General features: G+C 34.1%; 2 protein-coding genes across 3 annotated transcripts; one reads left to right on the top strand and one right to left on the bottom strand.

Annotated features, from left to right (window-relative positions):
• Positions 1–725: 725 nt before the first annotated feature.
• LOC148302971 (uncharacterized) lies at positions 726–12171 on the bottom strand. Its single transcript, XM_088270723.1, has 7 exons — positions 11966–12171; positions 10491–11576; positions 10092–10153; positions 9221–9280; positions 2465–2701; positions 1031–2224; positions 726–904 (listed from the first exon to the last, which is right to left on the bottom strand). Exons 1-6 carry the CDS (start codon positions 11977–11979, stop codon positions 1044–1046), a joined length of 2640 nt encoding a protein of 879 aa, XP_088126849.1. The 5' UTR covers positions 11980–12171; the 3' UTR covers positions 726–904; positions 1031–1043.
• Positions 12172–12953: 782 nt separating this feature from the next.
• LOC148302972 (TATA box-binding protein-like 1) lies at positions 12954–22644 on the top strand. 2 transcript variants are annotated; one of them, XM_088270725.1, is made up of 5 exons: positions 12954–13117; positions 16774–16840; positions 16921–17460; positions 19270–19364; positions 20367–22644. In XM_088270725.1, the coding sequence occupies exons 3-5, from the start codon at positions 16934–16936 to the stop codon at positions 20597–20599; spliced, it is 855 nt and encodes a 284-aa protein (XP_088126851.1). In that variant the 5' UTR covers positions 12954–13117; positions 16774–16840; positions 16921–16933; the 3' UTR covers positions 20600–22644. The 2 variants fall into 2 exon arrangements, with proteins under 2 accessions (XP_088126851.1, XP_088126850.1); XM_088270724.1 differs by lacking the exon at positions 16774–16840.
• The last annotated feature ends 230 nt before the right edge of the window (positions 22645–22874 follow it).

Genomic DNA, 22874 nt, shown 5'->3' on the forward strand with positions numbered 1-22874 from the left:
ATGAAAGGTTTATGGAAACAACTTCTCACAAATGATGGGTGATTTCATAAATTCTGATGAAACTCCAGAAACCATCACACTTGAAATAGTTCACCTGATGTTAACAGTGAAGATGTGAATGAGATGATTGAATCTCATTCTTAACCCTTGACTAATGAATTTCTAATGGACCGACGAGATAGTGAAAATGATATACAAATTGAAAGTGAGGAAGAAGAATCTGAAGAAATCAACAAGACATTAACAATAAAAAATATGAACGAAGCTTTTACGCATGTCGAAACATTTTTAAATATCATGGAAGAATGTGATCCCAATGGGGAATGTCTAGGGCGTAGGGCGATTCATAATAGTACTTCATGTTACAGAACTCTATAAAGAAATGAAAAAAAAATAGTAAAATACAATTTCTCGGCAAGTTTATTAAGATTTTTTTTAAAAAAAATGAAATATGTACTTAGTAAGTAATTTTTGATAAATACAAAATTTTTAAGTACAATTTTTGCTATTTTTTTACATCCCTCTACATTCGAACATTTAACTTTCAGGAACCAATCATGTGCGAAAGTTGAGGTCCGCCTGTATTATAAAACTCTCCATTTGCACATGGGCAAGAATGGGCACAAAACATTATTATGTAAAAATAAGTCTTAAAAAATCAACACATAACGTACACATAATATTTATTTTCACTCTTTTTATAGGTATGCATAATATAAAGACAATTTAATTAAGAAATACTTTATTTATGTAAATTAAAGACAATCAATTATCTTCATCGTCAATCATAATATTACAATCGGTGCTTATTATTTCATTGAATAATAAGTCCCCGAGGAATTTTCCACAATAATTTTTCATCTCCTAGAGCTCCAATATGAGTTGCCCACAACGTAGCCATTACCTGCAACAATCAAATAAGGTATACCAGGATTAAATAAACTTTCTCCACCCACGATAGTACATACTCCTGGAATGTAATCTGCCACGGTAGAGAAACACAAGGAACAGGAGAGATGACGTAACAAACCTCCGCGGGGTCCTCAGCGACGGGCGCGTCGGTAGTCTCGGGGAGGGGGCGGCGGGGGCGGGCCCTCGGGGGGCGGGGGCGGCGGCGGGGGCGCAGCCCAGTCCATGGGCGCTGCCCCTCCGCCGTGCAGCGGCCCGGGGAACATAGGGAAGGGGGCGTTGGGCAGGCCATGCGGTGGGAAGTAGGGCCCGCCCGGGGGCAGGAGCGGGTGCGGCTGCACGCCGGGGAACATGTGCGCAGGAGGCCCGTTACCATTAACAGAAGGTGGAGGAACATTCAACATTGGAAAATGAAGTTCCGCCATAGAAGGTTGAATCGGTGGAAAGTTATTACCATTTACAATGGGACCTACATATTCGGGTTCTACATGTGTTTTTCGATACTGAGAATTTCCAGAGCGTTTTTCGGAATGATCATTCAGTTGTTTTGAATGTCGTGAATCTGGTTCATATCTATCAGAATGGTTATTAGAACGTTTCTCTATAGAAGGATCTTTACTGAGCAATAGTGGTTTAGGAAAATGCATATCCAACAGGGATTTTGGGTACTGACTATTCTTAGGTTTGGAGAATGGTTCGGCGGAGTTAACGCCGTTTCGGGAATGGTCCAACAGAGAGGGGCGCGCTTCAGAAGGAAAGGAGTGGTGGGAGGTGAATGGCTGAGGGCCCCCGGGCTGCTGCGGGCCCGAGAGCGGGCCGGGCGGCTGCGGGGCTAGAGGCTGCAGAAGCGGCCGTGGCTGCGTGGCGCCCGCGGGCGGCGGGAGGCCCGCCGACAGGAGGGCACCGGGCTGCAGGCTCCCGGCTTGCGGCGGGCCTCCCGGAGTCGGGAGCAGAGGCCCGCTCTGTTGACTGGTGGGAACGGCTTCTGACTTGCCTGTTTTATCTCGGGACCGTGACCTGCTGCTCGAGCTGCGCGAGGAGTGTGTGGAACGGCGGCGGCGGCGCGGCGAACGGGAGCGACGCGGAGAGCGGGAGTGCCGAGGAGAGCGGGAGCGTCGCGGCGAGCGGGAGCGGCGCGGGGAGCGGGAGCGGCGAGGGGAGCGGCGGGGCGAACGCGAGCGCCGAGGGGAGCGCGAGCGGCGCGGGGAGCGGGATCGGCGCCGCGGCGAACGCCGTCTGCTGCGCGACCGTGATCTGTCTCTATCTCGATCACGATCCCGCCCCCCTCTTCTGTGCCGACCACCCCTTCCTCTATCTGAAAAAAAACACCAATAAAACTGCTGCTCAGGATTGTAAGATTGAGCTTTATTAAAAAAAAATCTAAAGAAGTTGGAAGAGGGCTCCATCAATATTTTAATTTGAAGCCATTTTGTTGTTGCATAAAAAAGTTAAAAAGTTTACAAAATGGAGTATTCAATAAAGTCAATCATATTTTAGTACAAAAACATTATTTAAAAAAATTTTGGTTACCCTGGTTACAAAAAATAGCACTTACTTCGACCACCGCCACCCCCTCCTCTTTCCGCCAGATCTTGTAACTTTGGATTGACGACTTGTTTAGCCTCTTTAAGTACAGCCACCAGATCCCCTGCCTTGGCGGCATTAGCCGGAGTAAAGAATGTGTAAGCTGTGCCTGTCTTGTCTCTCCGTCCGGTTCTTCCGATACGGTGAACGTAATCCTCGGAATTACTGGGATAATCAAAGTTTATCACAAACTTAACATCATCCACATCTGAAATAAACAAAATTAAACATTATTTTAGAGTTAGACACTTAATCAATATCAACTACAAGAGACATCAAATGCATGTATTTACTATTGATATTTTGTGAAGAACAAAGATAGATCATTGATAAATTTAAGTGTATCGTAATTCACATATTTCAATTTGAAATACAAAAAAAATACCAACTAGTAACTACAAAGCACATATATTTAAATTTCAAAAATCAATTTAGGTGATGTCACTTGTCGTACACTAATTTGAAAAGCGCTTTTCCAAATTCTTACAAATCAAAGCCTAACAAAAACAAAAAAAAAATAACTGCTTTGCTGGTAATACTTTAAGGTTTATAACAAAATGTGTACTCGATTATAAAAAATATAAAATCAGAAACTTATCAAGTCTTTAACCAAGTTTGTGATGTGATTTGTAAAAAAAAATTGAATTCTTCTGACCTTTTACACTACAAATACTTCATACCATTTTTATTTCACAGTTATGAATTATTTTCCACATTATTGTGAGCAAGATATAAAAAAAAACAATAGTGATATGCACCATAGGTAAACAAACTCTTTACTTTGAGAGCAATCAGAAGCAGCTAGCAGTGGAGTTGCAAATAACTTTATTTTTAATAACCGCTACATGGCAAGACTTTTTTTTCTAGTTAGGCCTTAATTTGTATTATTATACACCCAAAACTCTTTAACAATAGTAGTCCCTCTGTATTTGGTAGGGTTGGGTCCCTAGAAAAAGTCGTAAATTTTAGAATCTACTTTTAACCACAGTCAATATTTAAAAAAATGGAATTTTACTGGAATGCATGGGTTTTTAAATATTTTCATTGAAAAGCAGCATTATTAAACAAATTTCTTTTGTTTTATCATTTAAGTTTGCAAAATATTATTATCCAAAAATACATAAAACTGTTAATAATGACAAATACGGAGGAACGACTGAATATTATTGTGCATGTATTTGAACCGGTTTAACCAGACAAAATATTTATTATAAACAAATGGTTATTTTGGTTCGTTTATCAAAAAGAGTCATGTAAATATAATACCGAAGAAACTTGAAAAACGAGTTACCCGTAACCTTCAATCCTGTCCATAAAATGTCAATAATAATAATTTCTTCAACTTTGTCCTTTGATCCAGATCTGCCTTATTCCCACAATTAATAGATGATGAAACGGACATTCAGATTTTTTAAAATATTGTAGATGCATAATTTTTTTCATTCATACAAAAAATACACTAAAGTGAGTGTCGAAGGAGTGTAGAACATTTTATATCTAATTATATATGTGTATATATATATATATATATATATATATATATATATATATATATATATATATATATATATATATATATATGTGTGTGTATGTGAGTGAATCAAATATAACTAAGAATTTTTTTTAATTATTGAAACATAGTACAAAAGTGTAACGGTATGATTTTTCTACATTTATTCTTTCCTGGCAGCAATTTTTTGGAATCAACATAAAAAAGATTTTTTTTTGCAAAATTTACTAAATACGTATCTCGTTTTTTGGACACTATAAAAACCTGAAATTCATTAAGAAAATTGCATTCAGAAATCAGGAAACTATAGTTAAACAATATGTTTTATGAATTTTTGTTTCCAGTTCAATTTTTATTTTCTAAATACCTTCAAGTCATGTTTGATTCACCCCAAAAGTTGCAAATCAAGTATGTAAAATATCACCAAATAGGGGTGAAGCTCAATTAAAACAATAAAATAATAAATAAAAGAAAAAATATTAGTATAGATTAGTATGATATACAAAATATTACAAAAAAGAGATAAAACGTAGTTAAAAATCAAATGCCGCTGCATCAAGCTTAGTTTCGACTCATTGTCACAAATATTAAGTTTAATTTGTTTCCATTTCTCTAAAGCAGTAAGCATACAGGATAGGATGCCAAAGGCATAATGCACACATGGCTGTCTTCTATACCAGTAAAAATATATTTTAATAGAATATAATAGGGGACAAATTGATCACCCAAACACAAAATTATACCTCAAAAACAAGTATTCATTGAAATATAATTAATTGAAAAAAAAGTTCTGAAATTCATTATTTTCAAAATAGAGACATCTATTTTTTCTGCATTTGAATAATCGCAAGTAAAAACATGTATCTGATCTTTTACTCATAGTTCTGCAGTATACAACAGATAGGTAACGCAAAATCTAATGCATGTATGTGAGCAAATAATAAATTAATATTAGTTCAGCTTCTGAATTGATATTATCAATATGTACCTGCAACACATCTTTAACATCTCTTATAAATATACACAAATAATTTCACATAACAGAAGAGATATATTTCTAATCTGTATACTGTTTTAATTTTGCATTATTTCATTTAAAAATCAAATGTAGGCTGAAAATACAAGAGTTTAAAATGAATTGCAAGATGTAACACAAAGAAAAAACACACAATTTCCATACCAAAATTTTAACCCATCGGCATATCACCCGCCAAGATATGACGCCTATAATTATTTTACGGTCGCATATTGGCCGCAGTTGGCAGTTCGAGCCACACCTCCGCCCGTAAGTAATTCATAATATAAAGTTACTTTTGTGTGATATCTACAAATCAGTAAAGAAAACTTTTGGAAATGCATTATTTGTTTTTATTTTTATACAAATTTATTTACGGCCCTTGACCAAAGATATCCCTGTAAGGATAGAATTATCCTTTTGTTTAAAATGTTAACTAGAAACAGTTCAAATTACAAAAAATCATCACAGGCATAATGTTTTTTTTTTGTTTATGAGTTATTTTTTTAAATTTTCTTGTCAATTTATGACATTTCTGATCTAGACACTCGATAAAAAATGTGTGTAATAGTTACGCTATAAATATGTACCATATTTATAGGTAAAACAATAAGTTATAATTTTAAGAAAGAATTTACTTTTATAATTTGTTGAAGTTGAATTTGAGCACTTTTGGCATTTCAAAAGTATGCGTCACACGTGAGCATTGTGATTTATACACAAAAATCAATGTCTATAGTATGCGCTACCATTTTCTGCATTTAAAAATTATTTCTATATTTGTTCTCATTTTATCAGGAGCAAAATATTACCACTTCATTGTTTGACAATTCACGTCACCTCCCCTCCGAGCAGGGCAACTCTTTTACGTTCGGGGATAGATTTAATTAGTAAATTTGTGTACATATTTTCTTAAGAAAACAAATATGCGGATGGGTAAATGGTTATGATTTTTGTCTCGTATGCTAATATATTACCTTTTCCTCTTCAAGCTGATTTTAATAACATTTTGTATGTTTATTCAATATAAAATTCATAATATACATATATATTTATTAGGTTTCCTATTTATTTTTTATATTTTTTAAAGGAAGACTCCCAAAGCGAGGTATGGGTGTATGTTAATAATACTTATACAGGCGTTATAATGCATATATCTGCAGCAATACAATGTGTAAAACTAACAAACAATATTTTAATTATTGTGGGTACATGTTGTAATCAAAACCCAAAGCTCAGGTGCCCCAAAGCTTGACATCTTTATATATGTATTTGACTAGTCTCTAGGTGGAATTGAAAAGAGGCAGTCAAATTTTGATCTGAGTCGTGCTTACATACATATTTGAATCTGTCTGAACCTTAGAGTAGTGACTGACCGGAGCATTTCATCGTAATGTAACGTCGTAAAATCGCTCGTGGCGAGCATGTTACGTTACGACATCGCTGACTGACCGCAATCAGTGCTCGTTTAGAACACAACTGCTCGCTTGTGGCCTTGTGCTCAGTGTTGCCATATGCCAAACCAAAAAATCTGAATTACAGTCTAGAAATCTGCATTAAATTAGTATAGAATCAATAACCCAAAATCGGTATGAATCTTCGCATTCGTAGTTAAAATGTCGGACGACGGTGTGATTCTTAGTTCTGTCATTTTAATAAATTACAGCTTACTCCAGATGAAGAAAAAAAAGATTCCCCGCAGTTCGGGGAATTTCCCACAGATTGGCAACCTTGGTACTGACCAAAAATTGTATCCGACTCCGGATGGAGCATTCGGAACGAGCGGCGAGCTGCTCAGCTCGGTGTACTGACTGAGTGAATGCTCACATCGTAACATGTTACGTTACGACGAAATGCTCTGGTCTGTCACCACCCTTAATCTTTACGTGCATACTATTGATAATACATTTTGTGTTGTGTCAGAGAAATTATTTCAAAAACGAAGATATATATACTTATATGACATAAGTAGACACTACACAGGGGTGAATAATTTATTTAAATTTTACTGACCATCTGAGCATCTGAGTTTATGACTTTGACTACAATCTACACAAAAATAAGTTGTGAAGATTTTTCAATTTACATTTTTACTTTTCCTCACATCTGGCTGTGAAACTACTTGTGGTATTAGATACTAACAAAAGGCAATATGAAAGTACGATACAAATTTTTGAACGCAACTCAAGACAGATATGCAAAATATGGTGATGTCATCAAAAGTTTTGTATACCGACACATCTCCAAAAAATATGTTTATTTCCAATAAATGTGTAAATGTGAAGAAACAAGAACAACAATATTTTACTTTGATTGCAGGTAACGCAATATTCAAAAGCAAGTGACTACAGGAATGATGTTTATTTATATATATATATATATATATATATATATATATATATATATATATATATATATATATATATATATATATATCCATAAACACAACATCCCTATTACATGCTGTATCAAGTAAAACTGTACATGTTTCTTTCACTATTTCATTTCTATATAAGTTTTTTTTATACAAAAAGTGTATTTTTTTAAAAAACAAAGTACTTTCAGTTATTGCAATTTACTGAATGACTACATTTGCTTAAAAATATTGAAGAAAATTATGGAAAAAAATTGTGTTAACATGATTAGTGAAAAAAAATAAGAATATAAAAAGTGATTTATCTTCAACCTCAAATTACAAATATGTATCTAAAAATTGTGCTATTATTGCTCCTTCATTTAAGTATTGTCCCTAATACACATTGATTAGTCACCTTTACTGATACTTATATGTATATTCAAATAATATCACCACTTAATATTGTCAATCGGCATGTAATATTACAACAGTTACATAAAATGAACTATACGAAAAAAGAAACGAGGTTATTTAAAATTTAATTCACTTAATTTTTAAACTTATGTTATATCAATTCACGCAATACTGCATTCCGAACGACAATACATTATTATATTTCTGTAATAATATTATATATATGTTACACGTATCTATAATTATTTTCTTCATTTAGTGGTATAAAACAGAGATGTCTCTGGTACTTAATTCCAAAATTAAAGTATATTATTTAAAAAGTGGGGATTCGGGCTGTAAGAAGCTCATTATTTTTTTTTTACAATTTTAGTATCAGGTAAACTGTATACATATTTGTTTAACTTTACGTTATTCATGTTCAAAGTACTAATAGCTTATCGGGCGATAATTGATCAATAAGCGGATAGCTCAAAAATTTAAAAGAAATTATGGTAAAATCTATTACAATAAATAAATTCATTGTGTTAGAATAATGAACTTTATGTCTAAATCATAGTTCTTATAGGATAGCAGAAAAGTTTGCGCAGCAACCATCATATTATATCAAATTGAATGTACGGACAACAGATGAAAGTGACAAAAGTCGTATGTAATAAAACTAACCATATTCATAGTACAATATAAAAACCATATGATATAACACACTTTCCGAGTATATAATACAGACAAAGGCTTACTGGAGTGGAGGACATAAATGAAGAAAGTAATAAAACAAAACACATTCACAGCAGTCATTCAAGAGGCGGCGAGTGACTCGAGTAGCAGTGAGTAGACCTCGCGGGCAAACATGAATGAAAGGTACTTATCCCATGTGAATATAAGTGAGGTCTTACTGTGGCAACAAGACATAGTGTGGGCGTGCAGGGCGGACCGCAATGGCAGTACAAGGGGATGCGACCAACGCACCAACGTTGGTCACGCTCACACTAGCACTGGCCAATGCTGGTCGCCCGCAAGCACCGGACTTCTCCAATTCTGAGAGGCACAATCCTAACAATGTGCTTGTGCCTCTGCAAAAGAAATCACCATACTGTGAGTTCATCGTGTGGTGCCTCAGGAATATATCTTTAACATTTTTCATTTTTGATAATTAGTTGTTGTTCTTAAAAAATGGTTTCTTCCATCGCTACATATTCTATCATCCTTATATAAAATATTTGAAAATAATAATTAAAACCGATAACTACATAAAGTGAGATTTTTTTTTTTAAATTTGTAATTTTGATTTCAATTAATTAGTTCATTTTAATGCACATAGTTGGAATTCAACAAAACACTAACAAAAATATCAATAATTATATCAAATTTGACTAAATAATAAAGAAAATATTCTCAAAATTAAATAAAAAAATATAATAAGAATAAAACTTACCCAAGCCTCGAGCGGCGACATCTGTTGCTACCAGAATGGGAGCCTTTCCACTCCGAAAATCTAAAATACATTTAATCATTTATAAAACATACATACCATATATTTATGTCAATTGTCAACAGGCATACAAAAACACAACATGAAATACTAGTTTTTAAAGCTTTTCTTATAGGTTTCCGTTGACTTATGTAATAAATATATTCAATTATTAAATCAAATTACAAGACTACCCAGAACAAACATGTTTTAACAATCTCCTATAGATGAAGAAACTACAATACATTTTTTAAAAGGTTTTTTGGTGATAAAGTAGTACTGTAGCAAATTTTATAAACATAAAAATCAATAAAACAACATCATTGTTTTCAACCACTTTCACATCAAACCTAAGCAAATTTAGTACCTATCCGTTCCTAAAGTAGCAAATATGTTTGTTGAAATCGGTTGTAAAAATAGTGCCAAAAATAAAGTTTTTGTTTTATTATTTTTTTTAACATCACATTCTCATGTGCCTATAGTTATTGTATACTGATTAAATGTCCTAAATTTAATTAAAATTTAATTAAAGTTTAATTAAAGTTTAATTAAAATTTTACTTGGAAAATTTGTTTATTAAACCATTATTTGTTAAAATCTATTTAACACCTCTTTTGATGTATTTAGCATTATTATCAAACACCGTATGTTTGAAAAAGATGCGGAATGCATAAAAACAAGTGTCAAAATAGATTTTAAGGAATAGTGGTATCTACCAAGTAACATTCGAATTAAAAATGGGTAGATATTACCATACAGTAACTGCCGAACTAATAAATGAAAATTATTATTTCTTATTTAAAAATCTTCACATCAACAATTTAAAAAAACATACCTTGAAGTACCCAATCTCTTTCATTCTGTGATTTGTCTCCGTGGATACAGACAGCGGGCCATCTGAAAATGATAATAAACCAAAATACATAGATTAGCTATGACGCATTTGAAATATATTTAAACTTTACAATTTGACTATCCAACGGAATTTGCCCATTTCAAAATTTCTTTTTCAACATACATATAGAACAGAAAACGTAAATTTTTGGAATCAATAAATTCCTCTTACGGATTAAGCCTCGCAATATGTATATTCAAACAGTAAAGTAATTTTACTATGTATTTTTAAAAGGTCGAGATATATCTATTGGCTATAAATTCAAGCAATGATTTCATAATGGAATAGCATTTTTCCAGAGTTTCTTATTTTGTCTACAATAATAGCAAACATACTCACCCATCTCGTTTCATTTTTCTTGTGATATCATCGACCCGTTTCTTTGTTTCGATGAAAATAATTGTTTTATTTTCTTTTTCCGCCATAATCTCCTTTAAAAGGGTACTCAACTTTGTTTCCTTTTCGTACTCCATACAGACATCGATAATTTGAAGGATATTGTGGTTAGCGGCTAGTTGTAACGATCCAACGTTGATCTGTTGGTAATCTCTCAGGAATTCACTGGCCAAGTTCATGACTTCCTTCGGCCAGGTAGCTGACCACATGAGAGTCTGTCTATCGGGTCTGATTTGTTCGATTATTTTTCTTATCTGGGGCTCGAAACCCATATCCAGCATCCTATCCGCTTCATCCAAGACGAGATAAGTACACCGCTTGAGGTTGGTGCGACCGCTCTCCAGGAAATCTAGCAGCCGGCCGGGAGTCGCGATGACGATCTCCACTCCGGTGGTGAGGTCGTGCGCCTGCGGCCCCTTGGCCGCCCCGCCGAATATGCACGTGTTCCGGATCTTGGAGGTGTTCCCGAACTTGTCGGCCACTTCCTGGATCTGCTGCGCCAGCTCGCGCGTGGGGGCCAGCACCAGCACTACGGGGCCGTCTCCGCGCTGCAGTCGGTGCTGATTGTTGATGTGGACGATGGCCGGCAGGATGTAGGAGAGGGTCTTCCCGGATCCCGTGGACGCTATGCCCACCATATCGCTCCCGCTGAGAGCGATGGGCCAACCCTGACCCTGAATAGGAGTCGGAGTTTTGAAACCCATTTTCTCTATTTCATCCATAACGTAGTCGGGGAACCCGGCTTCGTCAAAATCAAACACCGGAGCTGGAACATCTTTCCCTTGCAAGGTAATATAATTTTCCCTTCTCCATTCTTCTATTTCGGCTTGAGATCTGCCTACCACATTTCGGTGGGGCACGTAGAATTCTTTCTTGAATGGTTCCAACCTACTGAGATCCCACTTTGGTTTCCGCAGGTTGGCTCCGGGGTTACTCCTGCGCCCGCCTCCCCCGCCGCCGCCCCACCCGCCTCCGCCGCCCAGACCGCGCTCTCGACTGCGACGCCGGCTCCTGCTCCTGCTGCGATCCCTATTATCAATGCTACATGAGTATTAAGAAAACAAGTACTTATACAACCAACTATAACAGAGATAGAGAATATAATGTATTCTATTACAAATACGTCAAATAACGCGTTTGTATTTCGAAACGTCATATAAACATGACTTTGAAAAATACGTTACAAAGCATCATTCCATAACTTGATTTAATTACGCGTCCTGTAATGGCGCACTGAAGACGAAAACTAAAAAAGTAAATACCTCCATAGGTAATTATTAATCATATGCTGTTGTAGAAACCGGTGCGAGATTACAATATAATAAGATGACAAAATACGTTTTACAAGCAAAACACAAAAAAAATATTCTTAAAGGATAAAATCAATACAATGGTCGCACACAATGATGAACGCTTACCTTCCACGACCCATGATTATTTGCGTAGGTCTCTCGTAGCCTATCTCAGGATATTTTGTGTGTTGAGAAAACGTTTACTTTTAACACATTGTATTTTTGTTCGTGAACTAATAAACATAACCGCGAAAACAACTGCCGAAACCCAAAATCCCCTCGAAAACGCTCCAGTGCCTGGGGATCCGGACCGGAGTTGATGAAGCAGAGACAATTTTTTAGGAAAAACCATAGAAAGGATACGATGGACGCGCCCGGGGTGCGTTCGAAAACTCCATGCGATACGATCGCATGCAAACCAAAATATTCGTTATGATAACATCGTGGGTTACAATCTGTTCGATAATTGGCTTGCTACTTTCATGATCAGTTTCTACCATCTCTATTCAATTTTCGTCTCTTTAACTCGGCGTATCCGCTACAACGCTCATCGGAGATAATTTGGTCCATAAGGTTAAGCCCGGTCGTCTTCTGCAGTTTGTGATTTCCCAGATGCCTTCTGCAAAAATAAGAAACAGGTCTGTGTATATTAAATTATGGACTTTTTATTTTTCTCTCTGTTGTGTTTCTTTATTAAATCTCGTTGTTCCCTATATGTTCCGACCAATGAATCTCCAACATGCGTACTGTAGCAATATATCTCAAATGCCTCCAGCTGCCCCGTTCTGCCTGCCCGATAGTCCACGTTTCGTTTCCATACAATAGAAACTCCAAATAAGAGTTATAATAAAAGTTTTTTTTTATTAATTTCATTGTGATACCAAAGAAGGAACAATTTTCATTTTAAAATACTTGACATCAATTCCTCGAATCAAATACATACGGAATATTATTTTTTGCCTTAAATATTTGTTTGGACAAGAAAATGATGACTACACTTTTTTTTTGTATATCCGTAGTCGATATTAAATAACAATTATAGACAGCGTTCATATTGTATTTTTCTATGGAATGTTATTTCGAGAAACTCCTGAAAACATCCTGAAATACGGCCACAGAAAGAACAGAAATATGGCCGACTCGCTATGGATTGGACGTTTGGGAAATTTTTCGTAATTGTTAGAGCGTGTGCAACGATTTGATTTTAAAATAAATACGAATTTTTTAATTGTTTCATTGCTACCCGGTGGAAATTATTGAAATAGCCTTATTATAGCGGTAAGTAATTTTGGTCATATTTCCTTTGTATCTTAAGATGGAAATGTATCAGTTACACTGCTAGTGTTTTTTGTATTTTAAATAAAGTAATATTTATATACTTTATCAGTTTGTATACTGTCGCTTTCTGGTTTGTTGGAACTGTCAACCAGTATATCCTGTAAAATGTGTTGTTTTCAACACCCGCTTTTTAGATTATTCTTGATAACTTCGCCCTGCACTTTGATTAAAATATTAATAAACCTCAACTAGGTTTAACAGTAAATAAAATAGAAATAAAATATAATAAATTATTCGCTTTTTTAGCCGTTGGTTAGTTAGTTTTTTTTTCTCCACATTCTTTGTCTTCTGTCCAAAAAATGTAGGTACCTTTATGATTTTATTTCAAAAATAGATGCAATTTCATTCATACATATGCAATTTCATAGGAAATGGCTAGGATATTTAGCTTTTATACAAAACGATAGAGCTGTGATAGAAATAGTAGTTAAATAGAACGTCTGTATAGTAATGCACATGTCAAAAAAAGTCACTTCACAAGTATCTGTATTTTTTACTACTTATTGCTAGTAATTCATTAAATTTGAAGATTTCCTTATAATGTTGAAATTGACATTGTCATCAGAAGGTATTTCTCATCTATTCTCTCACTAATAAATAAATTTGAGCACATTATTTAAAATTCAAAAGCCATAGAATAAATACCACTTTTTTAACAGTATTTAAATTTTAAACCCAAGATTTTTAAAATGTTAAGTGTCGAAATTAAGAACTTTTTTCCTCATCCTACAAAATCATAACATCTATTATATATTATTTATTTTCTTTGCTAAGATATAAGTTAAATTTTAAATTTTAAATATCTTGTTTTGTGATAGAGATTATTGCAGGTTGTATAAAAGTATTAAAATGTATTTTTTTTAATATTTGCTTACATACCTGTTATGGTAGAAAAGTCATAATCAATCGCATTATCTGATGTAGAATAAGGTTTATTTACATCAGTTAATGCATTTTTAAATTACTCAACTGAGAAAACACAATGTCGCAGTCCAGATCATTCTGTTTCAAAATAAAAATTGCATTTGACGCATGCGCTGTTTTATTTAAAAGTTTACTTTGAAATCTCAGTTGGTGCACAATTTTTGTACTTACACCCAACTGACAGATCCAAGCTGATCGTATGTACCACAATCTGATAATTACAGACAGTTTATAATTATTAGAATCCAGTCACTTGTAAATGAGTTCAAGTAATGTGGATTGTAAAATGTTCCAATTAACATTTTTTTCTTGGACACCAAAGTCAGACAAATGTAACGGATGAAATATATTTGAAATTTTCTCCCGCTGAATTCCATTTCGTGACTTTTGATAGTATACGCCTTAACGTGGGGACTGGCTGGAGTCATTTCGTCGTAACGTAACACATTACGATGCGAGCATTCGTATAATCAGTACAGCGTTCCTAGTGCTCCATCTGATGCTCACTGCGAATGTTGCGTTATGACAAAATGCTCCGGTCAGTCTCCACCTTTACATTTGAAGACCCTTTTTTCATTAATTTTTTTTCCCTAAGCGAATTGTACACATTATACAAGCTTGAACGGGTATAGATGTGCAACCTTAAGTACCTTAACCGGTTCTCTGCCTTATGTGCGTTTGCGCGGTCTCCAATGCCGTGCTCGCCAGGCCGGCCATACAAAATAAGCTCGTAAACGCGCTCATACTTGTGATGGTTTCTCCCTATGTCGAGCACCATTTTTAATAATTCAATGTGTGAAAAACATATGTACATATTTAACACCACACAGTGTTCATATTTGGCAAGTCTTCATAATATCCTTTAAACAAATATGTATATGAAAAAATATAATTTAGTTTGGTTTTAATTTTCTCATAATGTTACGGCCTACCGGGAACAGTCTTACTAATGTCTCCTAGTTCTTAAAGGGTTAATAACTACTGTTATTTTCTCTACCTACCATTCCTCCTGAGTTTCCCATATAAAAGTAATGTTTTTTACCCTAAGTAAATGGTACGTCCGCCTCCGTAGTGTAATGGTCAGCACGTTCGGCTACCGTTCTGGAGGTCCCGGGTTCGATTCTCAAGGTGGGTAAAATAAATAAAAGTGATTTTTTCACTCTAATATTTATTCAATATTACCCTGGACTGGTACCTGAAGCGGAGGGCTGATCACCTTTCCTTCATGTGTAAACGATCAAGATAACACTGCGTTTATATGACGCAGTGCCCTATGCACCATTGGGGTGCGGATAAGGGTTTTATTATTATTATTAAATGATAGTAATCATGAAATGGGTCATCTGTCAAAATATACTTTCTCCTATATTCAAGAATCTGAAGCGAATGACTCATCGATCACCTTATCTTCATAAAATCAACGATCACGTTAACAACGTCAATTCAATGCGGTTCTTACACCATTGAATGTGGAAAAGTTTTAAAAATTCAATAAAGTAGGGAGATAATTTTTTTATTGCGATAAAAATTATCGCAATATTAACACACTAAGGAAGGAATGGGTATTTCTACCCGTTCAGTTGATTGATGCTCAAGGACGGGAAGGGTATTTTTTCCTTCTGCGCCGGCCTCATGTCAAATACAGAAAAGAAGGAATTATTTAATGTTTTTATATGAATATTACATACCTATCACTTTATTAAGGTCTAAACTATAAGTAGACAATTATCAAATTCCATCGCCAGCAGGCCCGCAGGCGTGTTAATTAAATATATCACATGAAAAAAAAACGCTTTCTTCCACTAGCATTGGAACTTAAGTCTTCTGCTGTTTAGTCAGATGATCTGTTCATGTTTGTGTTGTCATATAATGCCATTTATTTTTACTTGTATCTAACATTTTCAGTAGAATTTGATTTATACCAAATTATTTCTCCTGCCCGATGCAGAGGATATTCATCTGTGACACAAATAGGAGAGTCACTCATTAGTTAGTTAACTTGGCTGATACACTAGAACAGATTGCTTGTATCCTGTCAGGGTGCTTACTGTGATGATGTGCATTTGTTCTATTATCTAATAGAAATTACTCTTAAGGGCCAAGACACTAACTGGGCGCCGAACCTAGGTATTTTATGTACTTACACAGATCTGTATGCATTCTCAGTGAGACGGTAGGCCCGCATGCACACAACCTATGCCAAGGAGAAATTTAGGTGAATCGTCAAGGGATATTTTCAAAAAGTTTTACTATTCTTTTTTTAGGAATAAAAATTCAACTTCCTAATATATAAATTAGTTTAATAAACATAAAAATATGAGTGTTTTCAAATATGAAAAATCACATATAATTGAAATTGATTTAAAAAAAAGACAATAATCTGATTTAAATAGGGATAGGTTTTTGAGTTTCTGTTACTATTAATCTGCACTTTTAATATTTTCATTATAAATAGTTCTTTTTTCCTGTTCTTTCCTTTTCCTTCTCCTGATTCGACAGTGTAATAAGGTTTGATGAATCACAAGCACGCTTTTTTTTAACCCTTGATTCAAATTAATGCATTTTTGTCTTTCACATGAGTGCTACCTAAATAAATAAAAATAAAAAAAACTTAACAAAATGGAATAAAACAAAACAGAATATTTATTTACTATACTTTTTACTCAATTCAGGGATCGACACCATGCATATTACACAGTCTGATGAATGAAAGATTATTATTCCAGGCCTGAAAAGGGTGTAAGACTACTGAATATTAATTTATAACAATTTATTATAAACAAAAATCAATGTTATAAATATTTGTGTTTCTTTCTCAGATATTATGGTGTTATGGCTACGCTGCTCCAAGAGAATGGAATAGAAAGTTTGGCAAACCTGCATTCTCAGGAGATGCCAGTAAATGATAGGAGTAGTCATGAAATGGGTGACCACCAGGTGGCAACCGACGAAGTCTGCCAAACTATCTCTGACTCTGTGGAGGCTGAAGCTGCTCCCGAAATCGACATAGTGATCAACAATGTCGTTTGTAGTTTTAGTGTCCGTTGCCATTTAAATTTGAGACAAATAGCGCTCACAGGAATCAATGTGGAGTTTAGGAGGGAGAACGGAATGGTCACTATGAAGCTAAGAAGGCCCTATACGACCGCCTCCATCTGGTCTTCCGGTCGCATAACGTGTACTGGTGCCACGAGCGAAGACCAGGCTAAGATTGCTGCCAGGCGATATGCAAGATGCTTGCAGAAACTTGGTTTTAGAGTTAGATTTCATAATTTTAGAGTTGTCAATGTTCTTGGAACTTGTTCAATGCCATTTGCTATAAAAATTACTGCATTCTCCCAAAAACACAAGGAAGCAGAGTAAGTATATTTTCGTTTCATTTAATTTTAAGTATGCAGTAAAAGCTCTCCAGAATGTGCTAATATGTTGCTTTCTGATAACCGAGTGACGAGTACTTGGATATAAAGTATTTATCAATGTTTTTGGGTATTTTTTACTTTGCGGGGCACCATAATTGGGATCTGGTACATTATGTTTGTTATTTACCCATAATTTGATTGCTTAATTCATTACTCTCTTTTTAATGAAAAAAAAATGGCTAAAATTTTGGAGAAAGGGTCTAAAAAAGTCTAAAGGAAAGGACTAAAGGTTTCTTGAGAAAGAAAAAAAGCCCAACAATGTGATTTGATGGTAACATTATATATTTTTTTGAGAAAAAAATCTAGAGTACTGAATGAATCTTCTGAGTACTTAAATATAACAAGAGTAACAAATGAATCTGAGTAATGAACTTATCGCATTTAATCGCAACTACACAAGCGAAAATATGGCACTAAATATTATTTATATTCAAAGCATTTACTTTGTGGTCAAACATTTTAATTGATATTAGTAATGTTAGTAAATAACCACTCACCGACTACTTCTGTCTACCGGTTTCGAGACGTACCCGTCTCTTCGTCAGGACATACACTACAATTTAACAATCATGCGAACAACACTACACCACACCCACTTAGTACTATTCACATACACTATCACTACACATGCAAAACATGCAGAGCGAGTTGTTAGTCCCACCATGCTTTTGTTTTTTTTTTCCACCAGTTTCCCAAAAGCATGGTGGGACTAACAACTCGCTCTGCATGTTTTGCATGTGTAGTGATAGTGTATGTGAATAGTACTAAGTGGGTGTGGTGTAGTGTTGTTCGCATGATTGTTAAATTGTAGTGTATGTCCTGACGAAGAGACGGGTACGTCTCGAAACCGGTAGACAGAAGTAGTCGGTGAGTGGTTATTTACTAACATTACTAATATCAATTATATGGCACTAAACTTTAAACTATAGGGCTCTGATCGATAAAACTATTTACATCTACATAAAACTATATAATAGTACAAAATATATGTAGATTATGTATTTTATTATGTATTAACTATTTTCCGAATGTACAGTAAAACCTTATGCTATAAATGTATCAAACTGTATGAACAACAATCATTATAAATCATGATAAAATCACTAGATATATTTTGAACATTTTAAGAATACAAATATCAATCAATGGTTTGTCAAAACTTCCAACAGGTATTAAAATAAAATAATCCCCCAGTTTAATGAACGCTCAAATTGCAAGGGCTGTAAATAAACAATAGCAAATTATATGGCTCTCCCCACTCGAGTTTATTGCGTAACAGGTATCAGTTGATAACTGAAGATATTTGTGTTTTATTATATTTTGCACAAAGGAAAAAAAGTACCATCTTTCGTCTTTTAAAAAAAAAATTATAGTACTTCCTTGAAGACTTTTTACCCGGTTTTGAACCAGTGAAGAATAGATAATCATGTTTGTACTATAATTACACCTATCCGTTACACAGCAAAGCAAATATGACGAAAGAAATCAAAAGTCTAAGACATGTTTTTTTGTGTATGAAGTTAAACATACTGAAATGCACAAAAATGTGCACCCTGCCGCAACAAAAGGTTTCTGAAACGCTCAAATATGTGCACCCCGTAGTCAATGTGTTATAAGTAAGAAGTTTAATAATATCATTGTAATAAAGTTCATCAAAAAGATATTATGTTAAGTCCCAAAATAGATGAGTTAGAGCCATGCTATTTACATATGAAATATACCACACTAATCTTTACATTTTTATTTTAGTTATGAACCTGAATTACACCCGGGAGTAACATATAAAATAACTAATCCCAAAGCTACATTAAAAATATTTTCAACTGGAAGTGTCACTGTGACAGGCAAGTACATTGGTGTCTTATTTAAATAACTCTTAAGATCCTGATTAATTTTCTCATTCTCCGTATAACTGCTCCCCCGGCCCACAATTATATTTTGATATTCGAGTATAATATGAATTAGCCATTTATATTGCGGATTATATTGCAAAATAAAAGGTATGGAGGCAGAACTGCCATAAATAGCGCAAAATGGCAATTTCAAACCTGCACCCTGTCTTACTAAATTTGATTTATTTTTTAATTAATTAGATCATTGACTAAAATTAGCCAATTAAATGGTAATACTAAAGAATTACTTTACTGTCTTTATATCTGACAAAAAGAAATTTAGCCTGTACATGGTATAGCTTTATTTGAATTGATAGTATTTTTTATATATTTATCTGTGAATAAAGCAGTGTAGTTTGGTCGAAAATACAATAGAGGTCCGGGAGTGATTACATTCAATAGGGAATTATTGATTTATTGACTAAGGTACCAGCTTACTGCTTAGCTTAATCAACATTGCTTTATTAGCAGATGAATATGTGTATAAAAAAGAAATGTACAATTGTGGCTTTACCAATAACTAAATAAAATTGAACACATAAAAAAAATTCACTGCTATCCATGGGGTGAATAAATAATGGTAGTTGGTGTAGCTACTTTGCTGGAGGTCCCAGGTTCGATTTCCAGAGAGGGCTGAAAATGAATATTAGTGAATTTGTACTCTAATATTTATTTAATATTACCCTGGACTGGTCCCTGAAGCGCATGAATGATCAACTTGCCTTCATGTATGTAACGATCAAGATCCACCAAGATCCATCAAGATGCACCATTGGGTGTGGATAAGGGTTGGAAGAAGAAGATATATATATTTAACTGCATATACTCATAGAACCACTCCGATATTTATTTTTTATTCAATGGGAATACTTTAGGTCTGAAGGGGTTAGTTCCCTTATATGTTTAAATGTGAATATTGCTGTGCAAGTACTAATGATGTTGTTAATGGTTCAGCTCGAAGTGTGAATGACGTCCAGACTGCCATAGAACGAATCTTCCCATTGGTGTACGAGTTCAGGAAAGAGCGTAGCCCCGCAGATGAAGAGCTGTGGCAAGCAAAGCGCGCTCTGCGTAACGGAACTACCCGCGACATGAACACTATAGACAGCCATCTGGATGACCCCATGGAGCTGGTTACCCTGTCTGAGGAGGAGAAGAATTGTGAAAGTGACCAAAGTTGGGATTGACTGCAAACACAATATCTCATTATTTAGTTAGTACCAAAGACTTAAAACAAAATTAAATTACGTTTTCACGACGGCTTCAATGCGATCCGTGTAAAACGATTCTCAAATGTTTTTTTTGTTTGTTAATAAGTGATTACTAGTACACCCAGTGTGTTAAGTGAAGGAGGGAATTTTTATTGTATTTATTTAACATTTTTATGTACCTATCACGTGCGATGACTGCGTCAGTTTATGTTTCGAGATGTGTCTAACGAGTGAATGCTTATATTTCGAGTATTGTTTTAAAGTAAAACGACATTAAGATTTTATAGTTTTTTTATTTCATTTTTATATCCACCGATATCCGTGTAATTCCTAAGATATTCCTGTATCAAAACAAATTATTTACAATATTGGATATTATGATTGTTTGTAGATTGTATACATAGTATCTCCATGACAAGGGAATGAGTATAATTGATTTGCAGAAGCATTGTATGTAACATATTCATGGTGCCTTTTATGTTGAACCTCATAGGTATGTGCTGTGGACTCTAATATTCTGATAATAATAATACTAAGCAGTATCCTATATCTATTACATATTATTAGAGGGATTGTGGAAGAGCTGATAGTTGCGTTACATTTTCCATTGCAGTGCTAAAATCATTCTATTCAATTATATAAAAAGCTATTTCACATTGTATTTTTTTTGTTGTTGCATGGAACGTGCAATCTAAAAGTATAATTTGACTATTTAATTGAAAGATTAAAAACAGTCTGTTAATGCTTTTGACTATGTGATTGCTGCATCATTTTTAGAAATTAAAAGATTTGATTAAATGATTGAATTTAATATCCACAGAATATATATGCTTATCGTATTTACAGATTTATTAATTTAATTTATGCACGGGACATTTTTTATTTGTGTTTCCATGTTTTCATAAAGCTGATGAATTATATTTGTAGCCATTCTTGAATTCATAATCTTGTCTCAGTTAGAAAAACTGCTAACTCCCCCACAATCCATAAGGACTTGGAAGTTTTAAACCTTAAACCCATCATTATGTATCCAGTTTTTTCTTTTACAAATGGTATTATTTTAAAATAAGAAAATATCACTTAAGTGCAGTATACAATATCCTTGTTTCACATAGTGTGTTCTCATCGGTACTTGTAAATTTGTTTTGATTATTTAAAATTTTCAAAATGTTTGATCTAAGAGAAGATAGTTAATATTAGTAAATACAAAAACACAATGCAAACAGCAATAATAGTTTTTAAGAATTGGTCGTTTCGTGCAATCTGAAATCACAAAGGTCCTTTTTTTTGTTGTCTGTTAACCCATTTTAGTCAGCTTTTAGTTTACATTCTACATTTATCTTGTCTTTATTAAATAAAAGAATTGTGTATTTTAAAGTAAGTGTATAATGTTAAACTGCCTTGTTACCTACCCCGTCTTATTGTATAGTCCACCCTTAGGTATTGGACAACTTGTGAAATACATCAAATATGTAATGTTGTAATATTTGTGTCATTCTTTTTCAAACATACATCACATAATATTGTAGTTGTATATATTAATGATTTGCAGTTTTTGCAGTGTCCAGTAAAGTTATTGTGACCATAAATATACTATTAACGTTAACTCTGCCACCGATGATCTACTTTATATTGTACCCTGTATGTATAAAAAAAAATTGCGATATGTTTTCTTACAAAAATAAATATGAATTTATCAAAAATATTAATAGTGGCTTATCTCAAGTTTTCCAATGTTTTCATCCTAACTGGCCACACAAACATACTGTAATGTTACAGAGAACTGATTTTGACTATCATTTTTTTAGTACCAGTCATATGAATAATTAATTTCAATGTTTTTGTTGTTGTGAATTGATGAAAATGCATATCTTTGTTTTAATTTATCATTACTTATTATTATAAATCACATCTAATTCTAGTAGAATTGTCCTGACTGAAAAAATATGCTTGTTCAGTATGTAATCATTTTTTTAATGCAATATGAATAAATCATTTTTATGTGATGATATGAGAAGGAAGTGCGTTTTTTAATCTTACTCCATAATTATACCTGCGGTTAAACATTTGTATTAAAAATAAGTTCAATTTACTTAAAGAAAAAATATTTATTCTAACCGCTGTCGGTAAACCAAAGTGATCTAAGCACCTGTATCTAAAAAAAATAATTATTCTTTGTTCAATCTACTTGCCATAGCCATCTAACCAGGGCCGCTCAGCATACTATTGGTCAGCAGCCCTAGCGATTATC

This window comes from Brachycentrus maculatus, unplaced genomic scaffold, assembly GCF_059751285.1.
Source record: "Brachycentrus maculatus isolate JH-2025_06_01 unplaced genomic scaffold, ASM5975128v1 h1tg000395l, whole genome shotgun sequence".
NCBI classification, from domain to species: Eukaryota; Metazoa; Arthropoda; class Insecta; order Trichoptera; family Brachycentridae; genus Brachycentrus; species Brachycentrus maculatus.